Genomic DNA, 18501 nt, shown 5'->3' with positions numbered 1-18501 from the left:
GTTTATACAAATGATAATTAGTTTGATTAAATGATGTTGACGATGGATCGATGTTGTGTTCCTTAAAATTCGTCTTAGCTATACAAAGCTTAGGTTATGTATCAATTAATAGTAGCTAAGAAGGATATAAATACAAGTAGCATCATGATTTAATACTCATACATGAGTAGGAAAAATTCATACAACTTATCCAAGCAGTGATTAGTCTAACATAAAGATTAATAGTATTAACCAAAATGGTTAATTGTTGTCAAGGTGTTGGTGTAAAGACGCCTATTAATTATGTTGGAAGAATGAGTCCTACTGAAAATTCCTCCATAATTAATTACATTGTCACATTCAAGTAATCATAGTAAACTTAGGAGTTAAAAAGATGTAATGAGATGTGAGAAGTTAGTCATCACTATGAGGGGACTTGTGATTAGTATGATGATTTACCCCACCAATGTGAGTAAACAAGAGTCATAGTGAAGGCTTTTGTAGCCTTCTCCTTCTTCAGATTATAAGAATTGCACTTTAATAATATTGGGTGAGATTCAAAAACTGAAAGATTATCTTATATAAAGAAATACATTGTTATTCTCTTAGAGGGAATGAGAAAGAGAAATAGAAATATATATATTTTTCATATGATTAGTGAGGTGTATTTCATTCATACAATTAGTGAGAATTAGAACATATTATTGTAAATCATTATTGCTAGGGTGAGACTAAGAGATTGAAAAAACATTTTATATCTAAAAGAAAAAATTTTGTAATCATACTTTCAATAGTAAAAATGTTTTTACTATATTAGATTTTGTGTTTTTTCTTTACTCAAATTAAAAAGTTTTCCGTGTTAAATTTGTAATGTTCTTTCTCTCACTTTCATTAAATACTTATTTTAAGTTTCCAAAAGAGGAAAAATGATATGTTAATTCCCAACATGTTTTATAATACCTTTGCAAAATAACAATTTAAAAATTCAAATTATATTACTTTTTGCAAATAAAATTTATACTTTAAAACATATTTTATTTTGTGAATATTGAGTCAATAAATATTAGTCAAATCATATCCTAGGAAGATGTTGACTTGAGTTTCATTGCTAAGGTCAATTTAAGTTTTATAATTGAGGTTAGGACTTTATTAATCAAGAATTTATAAATGTTTTTATAAGCTTTCTTTAAAACTTGAGACATTCTTTAACTTTTAGCGAGTTTCTACAATTTAACTGACCTATATATAGTTTCTTTTATTATAAACAATATATGAAACAAAAATACCGAGTGACACTCTCTTATATGTTCTTTTTTAACATTATTTCTATGATTGACTCAATTTTATTAAAAATGATCAATTTTATTGAGTTTTATTATTAAATTAAAAGAAAAAATTATTAAATAAAAAGTGAAATCTATCAAATTTTATGATTTTTAATAAATTTTAATAAATTATAAAAAGAGTCAGAATAAAAAAAATTGTTAGAAACAACGTTGTTGCTAGTATTCCTCCTATACAAAAAAATTCAAGAACATTAACTTATTTTGTATGATAGACATATTTCTTTTCTTCTCCAGCCACTAAAACAACATTATGACAGTCTATTATTATTACAAGCAACTGTCATTCTAAATTCAAAATACCAAACCAATCAATGTTCATGCCATCAAAGTGCATTTAGCAATGGGCATTTAGGTAATTTGAGTCTCAACCAAACAGAACCCGACTTTTTCTATTCTTGGAAAATTCAACGAACTGATTCTGCAGAAACTTTCGTCCAATGTAACTCAATTGTCCCATCAAGATTCATTAATTAGTTAAGATCATCACATCCTCAAAGTACCAAAATACCCTTCTCAAAGATAAAACAATCAAGAAGAAAGCAAGGATCTTTTCCCCTTCTCTTGTTTTTCTTTCCTTCATCAATATCATAAAAGTAAACCGTTTTTTTAATGAATAATGGGAACGTTTCAGAGCTTTAGAAAAGCCTATGGAGCTCTCAAGGACTCTACCAAGGTTGGCCTTGCCAAAGTCAATAGCGAATACAAGGTGATTTGATTTCTCCATTATGTTATATGCGTAAACATGCATGCATATACAAATGAATCTCTATTATTTAGATTGATTGTGTTTCATTTTGTTTATGAAGGAGTTGGATATTGCAATTGTAAAAGCTACCAATCATGTGGAATATCCTCCCAAGGAACGTCATGTTCGAAGTATGTTAACATACGATATATATATATGTATATATACCTCACTAATCATTCCTAATTCTCAAATTTTGTTGAATGTAAATAATGCTCTTAATTTTTAACTAACATCATGTGTCATCATGAAACTTGTTTTGTGAAATCTTTGGCATTTTAAAGCTTCGGTTCATCAATCAATGCTTGTTTATTTTCCTTGCTAATATTGCGCTAAATATATAGAAAAATAACCATTTTTAAGGTATGAATCGGATTTGCTTTTCCATCAAAGCTTATTTTAATTTCTCTTGCATTTTTCTTTTCTAAATATAATTTGCCTTGAATGGTTTGCAGAAATATTCTGTGCAACATTAGCACACCAGCCACGGGCAGATGTGGCATACTGCATTCACAAACTTGCTAAGAGACTTTCAAAGACGCGAAGTTGGATAGTATAATTCTTTTGATGATATTTATAGTAGTTTGATATCTTGTCTTTTGAAAGCACTAAGAACGAAAACATCCTAAGAACTTTTTTTTTAATGACATGGTAGAAGATTTTAAGTGTTGGAACAGTTCAATTAAGGGTTTTATTAGATTTGCTTTCCTCTTTATGTACACATACTAGCAAAAATATAAAGGGGAAATAGAAGAAGAAAAGAAACACTTGAATGATATCATATGCGTAATCAATCACACCTATATATAATATAAATCATGATTTTAATGTTATTGCAAAAATAATGGGATATGACATGTTCATTAATTATCATAGCGTCCCAAAAGAAAGGGACATCCAAGGGGCTAAATTAAGATTCAACTCACATATAGAGAGAGGATTTGCACACAATTTTACTGAGAAAAATAACTTTTATCATTGTATAAGATTCGTGTGTCATTGAATAATGAAATGTCAGGTTGCTATAAAGACATTGATAGTCATTCATAGGACTTTGAGAGAGGGTGATCCTACCTTTAGAGAAGAGATTCTTAACTACTCACGTAGGGGACATATTCTCCAAATATCCAATTTCAAAGATGATTCAAGCCCTTTAGGTAAATTAATTGATTCTGCATATGAATTTGTTGTAACTATTTTGAACATCTAGCTTGACCCTTTTCTTTCTTATTCATTATTTTCCAAATTCCATGACACTGAATTTCTTTTTGCAGCTTGGGATTGTTCTGCATGGGTGCGAACTTATGCACTATTTTTAGAAGAAAGACTTGAATGCTTTAGAGTCCTTAAATATGACATAGAATCCGAGCGTTTAACAAAAGCATCACCAGTGGTTAATAATGTGTGCATTTTGCCTTGTTTTACTCACACTCAACTTTATTTTTCAAGCATCATATTTCTATGTTCAGAATATCACTAACTTTCAATTTTGACAGGTACATAGCAAAACTCGGTCGTTGGATAGTGATGATCTATTGGAGCAGCTACCTGCACTACAACAACTTCTATATCGCCTTATTGGTTGTCAAGTATAAATGAATTAATGAGAAATTTTCAAATTTGATGTCTGCATTTTGTTATGACATATCCCTTACCATTAAATCACTGTATTTTCTTGCTCTAAGTTGCATTTAATTTGCGTTAACATCTTGCAGCCTGAAGGATGTGCTTACAGCAATCATCTAGTACAATATGCGTTGGCCCTGGTATGCATGTTTAGAATTTGTGTTTTCCACATAATAGCACTTTGAGTATAAACTCAAAAAGTGTTTAGGGGCAGTAACATGACTAGATAATTCGAATACTTTTTCCAGTGATCATATATGCACAAGAACTGATATCTGTCAACAAGGAACAATTAGAATTATATGGACAAAACTTAGAGGCATATGCCAGTAGAGGTTGACATTAAATGTCAATATATATATCTTCCTTTTAAGTGAAACTCCAATTCTAATCGAAGAGTAACACCAAAAGACCTAACGAATTGAATATTTTTGCCTGAATTGGAGTTTCACTTGTATTGACCTTTAATATCAACCTTTATTACGTAAATTACGAATGCAAAACTTCAATTTTAATTGTAGAATAACACTAAAAGCATCTAAGAAATTGCATCTAAATTTGATCCAAATTATATCTGTATGATTCGTGCTATTACATAATGTTAGAAGCCAATGAATAAATGGCTTCCACTCGGAATGAAGATCATAGTGACTTAAGTGAATTACACGGTCGAATTGCTACCTATAGAGAATTTTACCTCCTATAATTTATAATTATAGCAGTCTAATTCATCGTCAAAACATCATTTAAATCCATGAAAAGAGATGAATTTTGATTATTTTTTAGTTCATTTATTTACATGGACTTGTGTCTATGTTTGTCACTATATTTTGGCTTTTTGGCAATGCCATTTAGGTTTTGAAAGAGAGTTTCAAAATATACTGCACACTCAATGACGGAATCATCAATCTTGTGGACGTGGTAGTGCCTATCTCAATTTAATTTACTACTTGATTGCTTCATTAAATTTTAAATTACACAAACTAATGAAAATTACAGTTCTTTGATATGACAAGACATGACGCAGTGAAAGCTCTAAACATTTATAAAAGAGCTGGCCAACAGGTTTATAACAATGATTTTCTTCAAGCATTCTCGCTGATGACCAATATGGATTGAGTCTTGTGATCTATAACGTGTTGATGGTTTTCCTTATGAATACTATGCAGGCTGAAAATCTTGCTGACTTCTATGAATACTGCAAAGGCTTGGACCTTACTAGGAATTTCCAATTTCCAACACTGAGACAGGTTCCTTTTGTTTGTTAGAGTAAGCCTCATGTGCTATCATGACTGGAAGAATCTCACAAAGCTTTTTACTTTGATGAACAGCCACCTCCCTCTTTCCTTGCAACAATGGAAGAATACATTAAAGAAGCACCACAGACAGGCTATGTTAATAAGAAAGTGGTAAGAAAAAGTGATGTACAAACTCCTTGGGGTAAACTTGTGGTGTTTAGTGTTATACATGCTCTTATGTTTGTATATGAACTTTAATGAGCCAATATGCATTTCTTTCTAACATTATAAAGTGATAAGACGAGTGAGTCAAATCCAAACTGAACTCCCTAATATTACAAATTACAGGACTTACCATATACATTATAACATATGCGTCTCAAGCCATTTCCTTTGGTAGGAAGAGCTGAAAAGGCTTTTAGTGTATTATGTATTATGTTTAATAACATGAAGGAATGGCAAATCTCTCCAAAACATCTTAGCTATTAATAAAAAATTGAGCTACTAATTTATTCTTCATTGGCTTCCAAGGCATTTGTTACCATTTTCCAAAACCCATTTCACAATTTATTCTTATAACTATAGCTAACCCAAACTTTGTATCCATGTTATTGTCTACTGGTTCTGCCACTTGTCACATGACACTACCTTGTTAAGGTTTCATTATTTGCTATAACTAGCATCGTGGACAAACCAATGTAATGGGCAAAAGTGCTAATTGTTCATAAACAAACTTTCTCTAATGCTTTCAACTATAATTATTCTAACCTATGTTTGCAATGTAATTATTTATGGTTCATTAGTAAATGTTATTCAACACCAGGAGTATCAGGAAAATGAAGAATCATCTAAAGAAGAATCAGAATCCAATGAATCTGCAGAGCCTCAAGCAAATGAAGAACAAGTTGAAGAAGTCAATGAGGAAGAGTCAGTGGAAGAGGAAGAAGAACAACCTAAGGAGGAGGAGGTAGAGCCTCCTCCTTTGATATCAACTGATGATGGTACAAATGATTTGCTGGTATGTGTTGGTTATAAACAATGTTTTGTATGCATGTTTGCGACGTTGGCTTGATAAAATATGCATTTGTCCACCTTTGTAGGGTCTTAATGAAATAAATCCAAAAGCTATGGAACTGGAGGAAAGCAATGCCATGGCTCTTGCAATTGTACCACCTGGTGGTAAGGCCTAAAGTAATTGATAATTGATTGAGAAATATAAATTGTTTTAATCCAAGTCTTGCAAGAGATTATGACGTGCCTCATTAATGTATATACTAGCATTTTAAAGTTTTTGTAAACAAGGACAACTTATATGTATATTTTGATCTACCTATAAGCAAATCCAAAAATGTAAACATAGCATGTGGACAATTGTTTTTTTTTTTTTTTTAACTTTGCCACATGAAGCTCATAAGAGAAGATGGTAGATAGCTAGATCAAAAAGACTAATACCCTAGCGGTTGTCATTTCATAACATGCTTTTATCAAAAATCCATGAGGATGCTTGTGATATATTTATCTGTCCTTGTTTACATGAACTAATTAGGACTTGAACCTAAGAAACTTTTAATTATTTTTTTTCCTTTTTATATGTCAATCATGCCCATAATTAATTAAACTATGTTAGCTTCTTTTTTTTTACTTAACTCAATTCTAAATTTTGCAAGTTTGTGTAGGAAATAATCCAAACAATCTTGCTTTGAGTAACTTTGATGGGACTACTGGATGGGAACTTTCACTAGTTACAACATCAAGTAACCATTCCAGTCAAGCCCCAGATCGCAGATTGGTTTGTTTCTCTACTATACTAATATCAATGGAGTTTATATCTTCATTTATTTGCTCACACTATAACTAGTGAGATCTATGGTGATCGCATGATTTTCATCCCTTCATAATTAGGTTATAAATACATAGATACACTCTCACATTAGTAATTTGTATTTTGTAGAGGTTTGTTTGACAATGACTAAATTTATATATCATATAAAATCATGATTTAGTGTTGCATCAACGTCATGATGAATTGAGCTTTTTACATATTTAGACAAAAATAATTTTAAATTTTTTACACTACTTCCAAATTCTCTCTTCATTCCTTTTTACCATAAAAGGAAAGGTGTAGAATAGTGTAAAAAATAAAGGAATCATTTGATTTGAAAATATTTTCCGTTTTCAATTTTATTTGTTTTTAAAAATATGTATAAGAAAAAATTTCTAAAAACTTTACAAAACAGGAAACAAGGTGAAAATAAAAATATGAAAATAGGATACATTTTCACAAACCAAAAAGTCCATGAAGATATGAGAGAAACATTATTCTTAGCTCAATGAGGTTATAGGTTACAATCTTTTAGCCCATGTTGCAAAAATATAACAATTCTATTTCCGTCCTTTAATATTGAGTCAGGCTGGTGGTTTTGACAAACTATTACTGGATAGTCTATATGAAGATGAAAATGCCAGGAGACAACTCCAACTCCAAAATGCAGGTTATGGACATAGTGGAACAATGGATATACAGAACAACAACCCATTTGATCATTACAACCAACAGGATCCCTTTGCAATGTCCAACAACATAGCACCTCCCCCTAGTGTGCAAATGGCACTAATGTCTCAACAACAGCAGCAACAACAAATGATGTTCCAACAGCAGCAAATGATGTACCAACAAGCACAACAACAGCACAACAACATGATGATGGTCCCTTACCACCAGCAACAACCATATAACCAATACCCTCAACAGATGTATAATTCAAGTTCTCATAATCCATTTGGAGATCCTTTACCGGTACCAAACTATAATCATAGTTCCATGCCCCAACAGGGAAATTACAATTTAATGTAAATCTTGTCTTCTTTGTCATTTGATATCTTCCCCTTTTCCTCACACTCTCACTTTCCACAACAAAAAGAATGTATTCTTGTTGGTTATAGTAGTATAACATTTTTTTATCATATTGAAATTCTTTAATTAATTGTTGACCAGTGAATGACATATTTAATATTTTTTTCATTAGTACTTATCAATGGTTTATTTAGACAAATTGTTCTCTCACCTAGATCTAGGATTACACTTTCATTGTTGCTTAAGCATTCAGATATTTTCCTTTTGAAATAAATAGTGAAGGAAAAATCTCCGTGTACGTGGGCTCACTGAAAAATTGTCAAGTGTACACGCTTAACTGATAAAAGATAACATCAACAAAAGAAAGCGATTTATTTGCATTATTTTTTCGTATAAATTAATTAACCACTTAAGCATAATAATACAAAACTTTATTTTGACAAAAAATTCGCATCAATATTGTGACATGATTTTTGTCAATTATCAAATCCTTACTTTATTGTATTCTTTAATTATTATTATTTTTCATTTTTTATGCAAGAGAAAACATCTTTAATTCGATATTTAACCAATATTGTGTAATCCTTATTTTTACTTAATTCGAGCAAGAGGTCTTCACACTTATAGCAATTCGCTTTTAGAAAAATCAATAATATTAAAGAGCATTTCTTATGAAATGGGTACAAATGTGACGCAGTTTGCATTACGTTAAAAATTCCATTTTCCTTAGCTTACGGGCATTCTTAAATTTAACCTTAATTATCAAGACTTTAAGCAATTTAAAAATATTTGTTACATCAAATAGCTTAAAAAATTTATCCCAATGCATAAGATTAATATATATTTTAACCCATATATTAAAAAAATATATTGATCTTTAAAAAAAATTTAGCTATATATATTTATCCGTCTGTCTGGACCATTTACAAGTTATATTAGTTTGATTGAGTTGCTAACATTTCATTTTATATCATGCCATCTTACTATCGCAGCAAAGACAGTGTACAACTCAGCATACTTTAGTACTATCATAAACAACTCCACCATACTATGATAAAATTTATCATCTAATAATTTAAATTATTTTTTAAACAAAATAAGAACTTAAGAGGGCCCTAAAATGGCAGTTGTCACACCCAAGAATAAACTCAATTTCATGATATGGTAAGTTACTTTCAAAAATACATTTGAATATTATAATTTTTTTGTGAAAATTCAAGTTTTACAAGTTCAGTTTGCAAACTTAAACTTAAGTTCATGATTATTAGTCTAAATATGCACTAAATAGTTTTGTATAAGAATTATTTAAAAAAAGGTTTAGAATAAAATAGATCCAAATTTGGATCTAAATAGTTTACTCATAAATTTTACAAATACGAGTGTAACTTTAGATATTATACTATTATATAATTATATAATTAGAGGGGGAGGTGAGCATTTGCTTACTACACCCCATTGCCACATCATATAGTCACATTTTGTGTATGTCCTTCGTGCTTTACATGCCTCATAATACCTAAGCACACTTAGTAGAGAATCTTGGAATTGATTTTGAATTAGTGGGTTGAACCATAACTAAAATTCACTAATCATAATTAGTGAAATTTTGGCTCCAAAGTTTGGCTCCACAAATTCAATTTCAAATTCAAGTGAAATTTGAATTGAAATTCAAATTTTCCTCCAATTTTGTGTGACACTTAGGTTATAAATAGAGGTCATGTGTGCGCATTTTTTTATAACTTTGATCATTTGAATATTAAATTTCAGATTTCAAAACTCATTTAGAGCACAAAATTTCGTGTTCTTCTCTTTCTCTCCGTTCATTCATCTCCTTCTTCCTCCAAGCTCTTATCCATAGCCTCCTATGGTGGTGAGCTTCTTCTAGACTCATCTTCTCCTTGAAGTGGCGTCTCCACTCTTTTCCTTTCTCCATTCCGCTACCATTCATCTTCCAAGAAACAAAGGAATCCATTGATGAAGAAGATCTTAGGCCTACAAGCTCCAATGGAGCTTACACCACTTGGGGTGCATTGGGTCCTATTGTGGGGTTTAACAAGCTCTATAAATAGCATGTATACACACTCATTCTGCATATTATTCAAACCAACAATAAATGTATTTCTATGATACTACTCCACGTACTGCTGTATTTTGAGCTCTATGATGTAAGTATGGCCACACTATGGTGGTGTCACTTGCATTTTTTCTTCTAAGTTCTGATAGCTAAGAGCACCCAATTTCCCTTGAAGCGGTTTACATGCAATTTCGTGATTGTGTTTAACTTCTTTGCATTCATCGTGTGTATTTTTGGTCCTGGGTTAGACCACAAGCTTTTCCAACCCATTGGGTTAGATACTGATCTTGCTCACAGTACATGAATGTTATTGGTCCACAGAAATTTTGCACATATAAGAATTGAACACAATTTTTTCCACTAAATAAAACGTTTTCTCACATGCAGCGGGGTCTCACACCACCGATGCGTCAACCCTTTGGATTATTCATTGTGTGTGTATTGTGTGTATACATACATGGCAATGTTTTTGTTTTTCTTTTCCTTTTATGGGGGGTGCTGAAGGTGATGAAGAGGAGGAAGTCTAGTGATGAGGATAATTCCAGTGGGAGTGGTGGTGATGAGGATTAAGGAGCCTCACTTTGCTGATTATACTTTGTCTATCCCCATGCTTTCATGACTTAGTTTTCAATACTGGGTTTTAATTTTTGCTTTTCAGCACAGTTAGCATGATTTACTTTTGGTTCCCATTTGTGAACTGCTGGTTGTTAGGAGTTGTTGGTGCTTAAGTGTTTTGTGATGGCATGTGGTATATGTTTGCGAGCTTGGTAGTTTATGTCCATTTGAGTTGAGAAAAATCTGATTCTGCCATTTCGACAAGTATGTCGTAGAACGAGCTGTGAAAAAACAAAGTGATTTCAAACCTTTGATAAGATTTTATGCATGTGGTTGGACACATGGTTAGCATAACTTAAGTTTACCTCTTCACTCATTTGATCACACTATAAACAGTGAGATTTATGATGACTGCATGATTTTCATCCCTGATGCATAAATTAGGTTATAGATTGATACACTTTCACACTGGGCATTTGTACTCTGTAAAGGTCTGTTTGAAAATGGTCAAGTGTATATACCAAATATAATCATGATGTAGTGTTGCATTGCATCAATAATATTCAAGAGCATTTTTTTTACGAAATATGTATAAATTTGGCGCTGCTTGCATTATGATGAAAATATTATTTTCCTTGGGTTATGGGTATTCTTAACATGAACCTTAATTATCAAGATTTTAAGAAATTAAAAAATATATATTTATCATATCAAATAACTTAAAAAATTGTCCCAATACTATACATTCATGTATATTTTAACCCATATATTAAAAAATTATATTTTGATCTTTTACAAAAATATTTACACATATATAGGTAAATATTCAATTTATTTTTATTTATATTTTTTACTTTCAAATTTTATTTCTCAATTTTCATTTTAATTTGATTTAAATTTTAATTCTTGATACACCATATCAATTTGAAAGTTTTTTTTTTTTTTTTAAGACAAACTGAATTTTAAGATTTTTATAAGCTTAATAATTTGAATATGTTTTTAAAGTTTGACACGATATGTCAATAAAGATTATGTGTCTTCATTTTAATAATTTATTTCCCTAATTTTCTTCTCAATTTTAAAAACTCGTCTCTTCTTTATATAATAAATATTTATTATCAAAAAAAATATTTAATATACTCTAAACTTATTTTTATCATAAAATATTTAAATTAAAAAAATATTTGTAATGCACTTAAGTTTTGCTAGTTGGTAACTGGATTTATTTAAAAATAAATTGTTAATTCAAGAAAAAGTTATATATTGATACTAAGAATACAACTGATATTATAAAATTAAGAGCTGCTAGTTAAAGAATTAATAAATAAATATTAAAAATTATGCTGTGCATTAAAAATTACGGTAAGAGTACATTAATAGTATATTTTTTAATTAAAAAAACTCTGCCTTTAATCCCTTAATTAATACCATTGGTATTTTGTGATGAAAATGAAATAAGACAACTCATTTCATGACTGTCTTCCGCACTTAGTATTTGAAACTATAAAAAAAAGGCTTAATCATATTTTTATATTAAACAATTTATAAAAAAGACATTTATTATATTATATAACTAAGTTTAAAAGATATTTTGCTCATTCGGAAGACACTGTTTTTACCAAAATATGAAAAGCTCTCTCAACATGGTCCTATTTAATATCAACAATTCTTCTTCAAAGGTATGCAAATAATCACATCAACAATTCTTGATCCTTAACATGTTGCATTGTGGTTTGCTTGCCTTGCGGCCTTTCAATGGCAAACTATTCTTCAAAATCAAAATAATGGGGTCGGGGTTTGAGAAGAAAAGATAATGGAACTTAATGCTAAAATTCAAGCTAGAGTGTGACTTCAATGAAACTTTTAAACTGTTGCCCCATGAAGTCTATTACACTTTTGTACCACCAAAGAAATGTCTATTACAATTATATACACATCAACATAATATGTGCACTAAATTGAGCAAGTCCCTGCTGGTTTAGAGGACAATGTCTGTGTTTTATTAGTTGGATAAATAAATATATACACACATTCAGCCTACAAGGATTCAACCTAGCATTGCAAATAAACAGATCAATGTTGAGTCAAGTAGAGTGAGATGGGTTTAATCCCAAAAGAACCACCAGTTGTGCATCTGAAGGAATTTCCATTTGCACACACAGTCCTTTTCAGTATTGGTTTTTTTCTCATGCCTTTTTTTTTTTGGACTTTTCTCCACAACCTGACATTGCATCATGACAAACCTACAAAATAAGTGTTCAGATTGGTATTAATACACGGGCAAACAATACAACAAAAGACAATGCTTAAAAATAAATTACACAGATTTTGAACTACAAAATCATATGATTGCCAAAACAGCATAACCTTTACTTCTCTCTCTTTCATCTCAAGATGTCCCCTGTTCCCCAAGCCAAAAATTAGGGATTAAAGAATGAGAAATAAGCTATACCGCCACCAACCACAAAACGTCAGACACAAGGCAAATTGATACCAGACCTCTCATTAAGAAGGTATATGAGCGAATACAGAAGAATAGAGATAGAGATATGGGTCCAGTTGTAATTAACTCACCAAACTGTTATAACCAACTCAGTTATAGTCAGTAGAATATATAGGAGTTTAGTTAGAGGAAAGTGGTTGTTGTAGACTTCATTGGGAGAGGTTCTGGGCACTCTCTAATTGCCCTGAGTTGTAACATTCTCTTAGATCATACTGATCTAGAGAATCTCATCATAATAAAAGTTCACATTCTTTCTGTTCATCTTGTCCTAAAACCCTAATTTTCCCCCCAATTACCAGTTGATAGAATCAACTGGTATCAGAGCTGGTTCGTCCAGAGGAGGAAGAAATTCATGGTGAAGTCAAAGATGGATTCATTAATGGATAACGTTGAGAGAAGCTAGCAGGAATTGAAAGTGCGTTCTGTGCAAGATGACGAATGGCGCAAGAGCATGGATATAATGATGCAAGAGGTGTTGGAGCAATTGAAGGAGCTGCAAAAGGGAAACTTGGAGCCGCAAATGGGATCTCCGGAAAAGGGAGAAGGTGGAGCTTCACATTTCTCTGGTAACAAAACAGAGAAAACGGAGTGGAGATGGAGAAATCTTGAACTGCCGATGTTCAATGGAGGTGACGTTGCAGGGTGGGTAGACAAAATTGAGAGGTATTTTCAACTCAAAGGAGTATTGGAGGAGGAGTAGAAGTCGCATTGGTAGCCTTGGAAGGCAAGGTGTTGACATGGTTTCAATGGTGGGAAACAAGGGCAGAGGATCAATCTTGGTGGGATTTCAAGAATGCTTTGTCACGAAGGTTTCAACCTGCTCTAGCACAGAATCTGTTTGAAGTGCTTTTGGGTTTGAAACAAGAAGGTACTGTGTCGGAATACAGAGATACGTTCGAAGAAATTTCATGCCCTCTCAAGATTGGGAATACCAATTACTTTAAGGGAAATTTCATGAATGGGTTAAAAGAGGAAAGTAGGGTGGAATTAAGGTTGCACCCGCTGAAAACCTTGGAGGAATTAATAGATTTGGCACTATTGATTGAACCTACAACATGATACTAAAGAAGGAAGGGGGCAATGCATTTTACAGTGCAGGACAATGAGGGGCAAACAGAAACATATTTGGAAGTAAGAATGGGAAATAAGCTATAGAGCCACCAACCGCAAAATGTCAGACACAAGGCAAATAAAGAGAGCATCAGCACAAAAGATGTACATAATTGAACGTAAGAATCATCGTGATAGCCTGATAGGCATTCCTTCTATAATACTTCCGCCAGTTTCTTCTATGCTCTCACTTATATTTCCAAGACATTCCTCATAAAATAGTCACCCTATTGTATGCCATCAAAACTTAAATTGTGAAGTAGCTTGGCACAAGTGTCAACCTACTGATGCATAATATATTAGAAAAATTTGTGTTTACTTTTTACCTATAGATTTGACAATAATTATGTTATTTAGGATTTTGATATCTTTTCTTAGTTTTATAGATTTTATCTTTGATTGAATATCTATTCTAAGGAAAATTGTATTTTATTAAGATTATATATCTAAATAGGATTTTTGTTATCTTTGGGCTACCATTTAGATACCTTAACGTAGGAGTGACCATAGTTCAGTTCAATTCAGTTTTTATTTTGAACTGAACTGAACTTTTATTTGGATAAAAACAGTTCAGTTCAGTTATTAATAACAGTTTTAATTTAGAAAACTGAACTAAACTGTTTGATATGTACAATGCTTTTGCAGAAGAGGAAGAATGTGAGAAATGGCATTGTAATAGTATACATATCAGACTGAGTTACTTTGCAGCTCTTTTCACATTAACCCCCTTTGCTTTCAGAAATCATTCCACACAAGCATGGCTGCAGACATGACAGTTTTGAACTGAACGAGACTAGAGAAAGCTTTTGATATTGAACGTATCAAACCACACTAGTATATAGAAAGCTTTTGATATTGAACTGAATTATGCTTGTGTGGAAGTTGGTTGACTCAGTTTTGACTAGTATATAGAAGGCCTCCAAATGTTTGACTCAGTTTTTGCTTTCCTTATGGAACTGAACGAGACTAGTATAATACAGAAAGCTTTTGATATTGAACTGAACTATTATTAGAGTACTCAAACCAGTTTTTTATTATCAAAAGTTCAAAACAGTTTTGAACTGAACTGTTTCTTTATAGTTCAGTTTATAAAACTGAACCCACCAAATAATTCAGTTTCAGTTTTATATGATTAAATTTCAGTTTAATTACAGTTTAGTTCAGTTCAAATCAGTTAGTTGAGCACCCCATCCCTAAATGCTTCAAACTTTTATGTATTATTGATATTTTGCTTTCCTTCAGGAAAAAAAAGTCAAAGTACTCTACGTTAATCAGTCAGGGAAGTACCCAACTACCCTGCCCAAAGGGCATACTCTTAGTTACCCTCCTACATCACATAATTTCTGCAAGGATATGCACATAAGGCTGAGTAATAGAAGGTGTATGAAAGAAGCTATTAACATTTTAAAATAATAATCTTCATAAGTTTCAATGTTTTGAATTAAATCTCCGATCTCTCCTGTTTTTACTTTTCCTTTCAAAATCATGCATTGATATTAGATAGGCAGGTTGTAAAGTAGCACATGTTATAAGAAATTTAAAAACTCCTCCTTTCCTATGTTACCATCAAAAAACCAAAGGTTGATTTGCACTACAGATTATAATGTCCACATATATAGGCACAAGCACAGAAGAAACTTCCAAGCTAAAGAAGCAAGCTCACCGCAGCAACTGGCTTGGCTAAATTACGGATCATCCTTCCTCATCTTCTGAGTGAGCTACATTTTCTGAAAATGTCAGAACCTTCACTTTCACAGTCCCATTTGTCCCATCTGGGCCATTTATCTCTATATCAGTATCCTCACCATCAGTAGATTCATTCTCTAAAGTCAAAAAGACAAGCACACAGAATTGTTTGAGTTCATAAATCACAATATTTTCACCCACCCCAAAGTGCAAAATGTTTACATTGTTCCATTTGCAGTCTCAAATGTAGAATAATTATTGTCTTATAGAGCGAGCTTAATGTTCAATTCAAATCAATAACTTTTTACACAAGAGACTTATGAAGAGCAAATTAAATGAATCTCTGGTGCTCAAGTATTCATCAACCTGTTAGCAATGGGCCATTAGAGTGCACTCCTCGTAAGTACATAATTTGTTCATATATAGTGCCAATAATGCATAACACCCATCACATTGCTTTGGAGCTTTTCCTGCTCATGTCTCACATTTTTAACACGCACATGACAAACTGCATCCTACCAGCCCGTTAAGACTAAAACCTAAACTAGCAGCTATAACTATTTTCCATTAACAAACACATATATCACTTTTCACAACCATCCACACCAGGAAAATGCAGCAGAATCTGATGAAAGGCATACAAAAATTCAATTGGAATAAGTTGCACTCAAATTAAGCCGCTTGAAAAATAGTAATGCAGAATCAGCATTAGAATCATTAGTTTGCACCTTTTTAACTAAAAATTACATCTAAAAGTTAAGATAACCGTTGCAGAAACATTCATCTCTAGTATATGATAAAGAGAATACCCAAATGGCCAAATCAATCAATAAGAATAAATCCATCATCAGCATTGGCATAATACTACAGATTCTAAACAAAGTTCTAAATCACGATCCAAATGTTAATTGATAATTTGATATTACAGAAAATTACGAACAAATGCATAATGCAGCTGATGCAACCACAATTGTAGTCGCAAACACCCAAAAACCTTAACTTTGCGGTTGCGGTCTGTTTTTTAAAACCCTGGTTCAAAATGTGAGAAGGAAAAAACAAACACCACCCCCAAATCAATCCATAAAAAACACACCCAGACACCAACACACACAGGCACCCATGTCTAAATGCGACCAATGCAGCTACAATTGCGGTCACAAACACCCAAAAGCCTTGACTTTGCAGTTGAAATTGTGGACAACGACAGTTTTTTAAAACATTGGTTCTCAATGTCAGCCAGAAGAAACAATCACCACCCCCGACACCCATATCTCCTTTTTCCTCAATTTCCCAGAAAACCCCGAAACGCAAGACCAAAAAGAGGGAGGGCGAAAAAGCACCAATTTTGATTATTTATCCATTGATCAAATTGAACAAAAGGGCGAAAAAACGAAATTTTGAGAAAAGGGGTGCTGGCAATGAGTTAGTTACCATTAGTTACTCTTTTCCCCCAAAATTTCCCCGAAACACAAATCCAAAAGAGGGTCTGAAAAAGCACCAATTTTGATTGTTTATCCATTGACCCAATTGAACAAAGGTACGAAAAATGAGATTTTGAGGAAAAAGGGGGAGGTGGGAAATGATTTAGTTACCATCGATGAAGAAATTGACGGAGGGCCAGCCGCGGAGGGTGGAGAGGAGGGGGGAGCAATCGTGGGGGTGACGGCGGTGGTCCTCGTAGGTGAGCTTGTGGACTAGGTCGGCGACGTTGGAATGGGAGGGGCGCGGTGGGACCCAGAAGGAGGACCCCGGGACGAAGGGGAGCCAGTCCGGTGTGTTCTTCTTGACGAGTATACGCTGAATTAGATCGTCGAAGTGCTTCAGCGCCACGTCGTACTCCGCCATGTCCACCTCCCCCATCGCCGCCGCTGCCTTGCTCGATCGCCGTCGGAGGGGGACAGAGAGGGAGGGGAGGCGGCGGAGGGGCCCGGCCTTGCTGCGGAGGACACCGAACATCGTCGTCGTCGTCGTGATTTGAGAGAGAGATGGGATTGAATAGGTTGCCTATAGATATGAGAGAGAGAAGAAAGGTAGGTTGGGTTGGGAATGAAAGACGGTGACTTTCGGAGCTGTACGGATGGATGGCTGGACAAATATAGTACTTACTTACAGATGTAGGCTATATCCAATCAATTTTAACATCATTTCTTTCTTCCAAAAAAAATATAAAATAAAATAAAAATCAACATTAGCAACATGATTTACAAACGCGTCTCAAAGATAAAATAATATGGAAAATGATACCAAGTTATTATTACGGAATAAAAATAAAAATAAAAATATTTATTGAAAAATACAATAGTATATTTTTCATATGATTTTTAATGTGATTCTAATAATTTTTATTTACTTATTCGTTCCTTAATAGTTGCTCTTAACTACCGGTTAGAATGCCCCAAATAATATACCATGTATTAAGAAAGAGTTTTTACATCATTAAATCAATAAAAAAATTATTATATATATAATAAATTTATTAATTTTTATAATAATTATATTAACATTATAAGTCATAGTAATAGGACGGATCACACATTACTCGTGTATATAAATATATATATATATATATATATATATATATATATATATATTTAAGTTAGTTAATATAAAATATGTAAAATTATTTATTTATTTTCGTATTACAATAGGTATTATAACAGAAGACATATCATATGAGAATGATTATTTTACGTAAAAATGACAATAGTTAATATTAACACTTAGATTAAAATGAAAATTCTAAATTTAAAATATTTTAAATTCAAATTAAAATTACATTTAACCA

General features: G+C 32.3%; 2 protein-coding genes across 2 annotated transcripts; one reads left to right on the top strand and one right to left on the bottom strand.

Annotated features, from left to right (window-relative positions):
* Positions 1-1872: 1872 nt before the first annotated feature.
* Positions 1873-7919, top strand: LOC114386619 (putative clathrin assembly protein At5g57200). Its single transcript, XM_028346649.1, has 15 exons — positions 1873-2031; positions 2132-2201; positions 2526-2623; positions 3089-3227; positions 3345-3472; positions 3567-3659; positions 3786-3836; positions 4552-4617; positions 4696-4761; positions 4866-4946; positions 5028-5105; positions 5758-5952; positions 6035-6110; positions 6611-6723; positions 7345-7919. Exons 1-15 carry the CDS (start codon positions 1942-1944, stop codon positions 7786-7788), a joined length of 1788 nt encoding a protein of 595 aa, XP_028202450.1. The 5' UTR covers positions 1873-1941; the 3' UTR covers positions 7789-7919.
* Positions 7920-12228: 4309 nt separating this feature from the next.
* Positions 12229-17821, bottom strand: LOC114388387. The gene is made up of 3 exons (XM_028348844.1): positions 17309-17821; positions 15694-15853; positions 12229-12660 (listed from the first exon to the last, which is right to left on the bottom strand). The coding sequence occupies exons 1-2, from the start codon at positions 17670-17672 to the stop codon at positions 15723-15725; spliced, it is 495 nt and encodes a 164-aa protein (XP_028204645.1). The 5' UTR covers positions 17673-17821; the 3' UTR covers positions 12229-12660; positions 15694-15722.
* Positions 17822-18501: the final 680 nt, after the last annotated feature.

This window comes from Glycine soja, chromosome 15 (assembly GCF_004193775.1).
Source record: "Glycine soja cultivar W05 chromosome 15, ASM419377v2, whole genome shotgun sequence".
Classification (NCBI taxonomy): domain Eukaryota; kingdom Viridiplantae; phylum Streptophyta; class Magnoliopsida; order Fabales; family Fabaceae; genus Glycine; species Glycine soja.
The sequence above is the reverse complement of the archived record's forward strand: the minus strand, read 5'-3'. Positions and strand labels throughout refer to the sequence as shown.

Excerpts from the sequence above, each read along its gene's own strand:
- LOC114386619 (XM_028346649.1), top strand. The coding sequence starts at position 1,942 with ATGGGAACGTTTCAGAGCTTTAGAAAAGCCTATGGAGCTCTCAAGGAC. Across the intron at positions 4,618-4,695 it reads TCATCAATCTTGTGGACGTG|TTCTTTGATATGACAAGACA; the intron begins GTAGTGCCTATC and ends TGAAAATTACAG. Across the intron at positions 5,953-6,034 it reads ATGGTACAAATGATTTGCTG|GGTCTTAATGAAATAAATCC; the intron begins GTATGTGTTGGT and ends CCACCTTTGTAG.
- LOC114388387 (XM_028348844.1), bottom strand. The coding sequence starts at position 17,672 with ATGTTCGGTGTCCTCCGCAGCAAGGCCGGGCCCCTCCGCCGCCTCCCC. Across the intron at positions 15,854-17,308 it reads CGTCAATTTCTTCATCGATG|AGAATGAATCTACTGATGGT; the intron begins GTAACTAAATCA and ends TTTTGACTTTAG.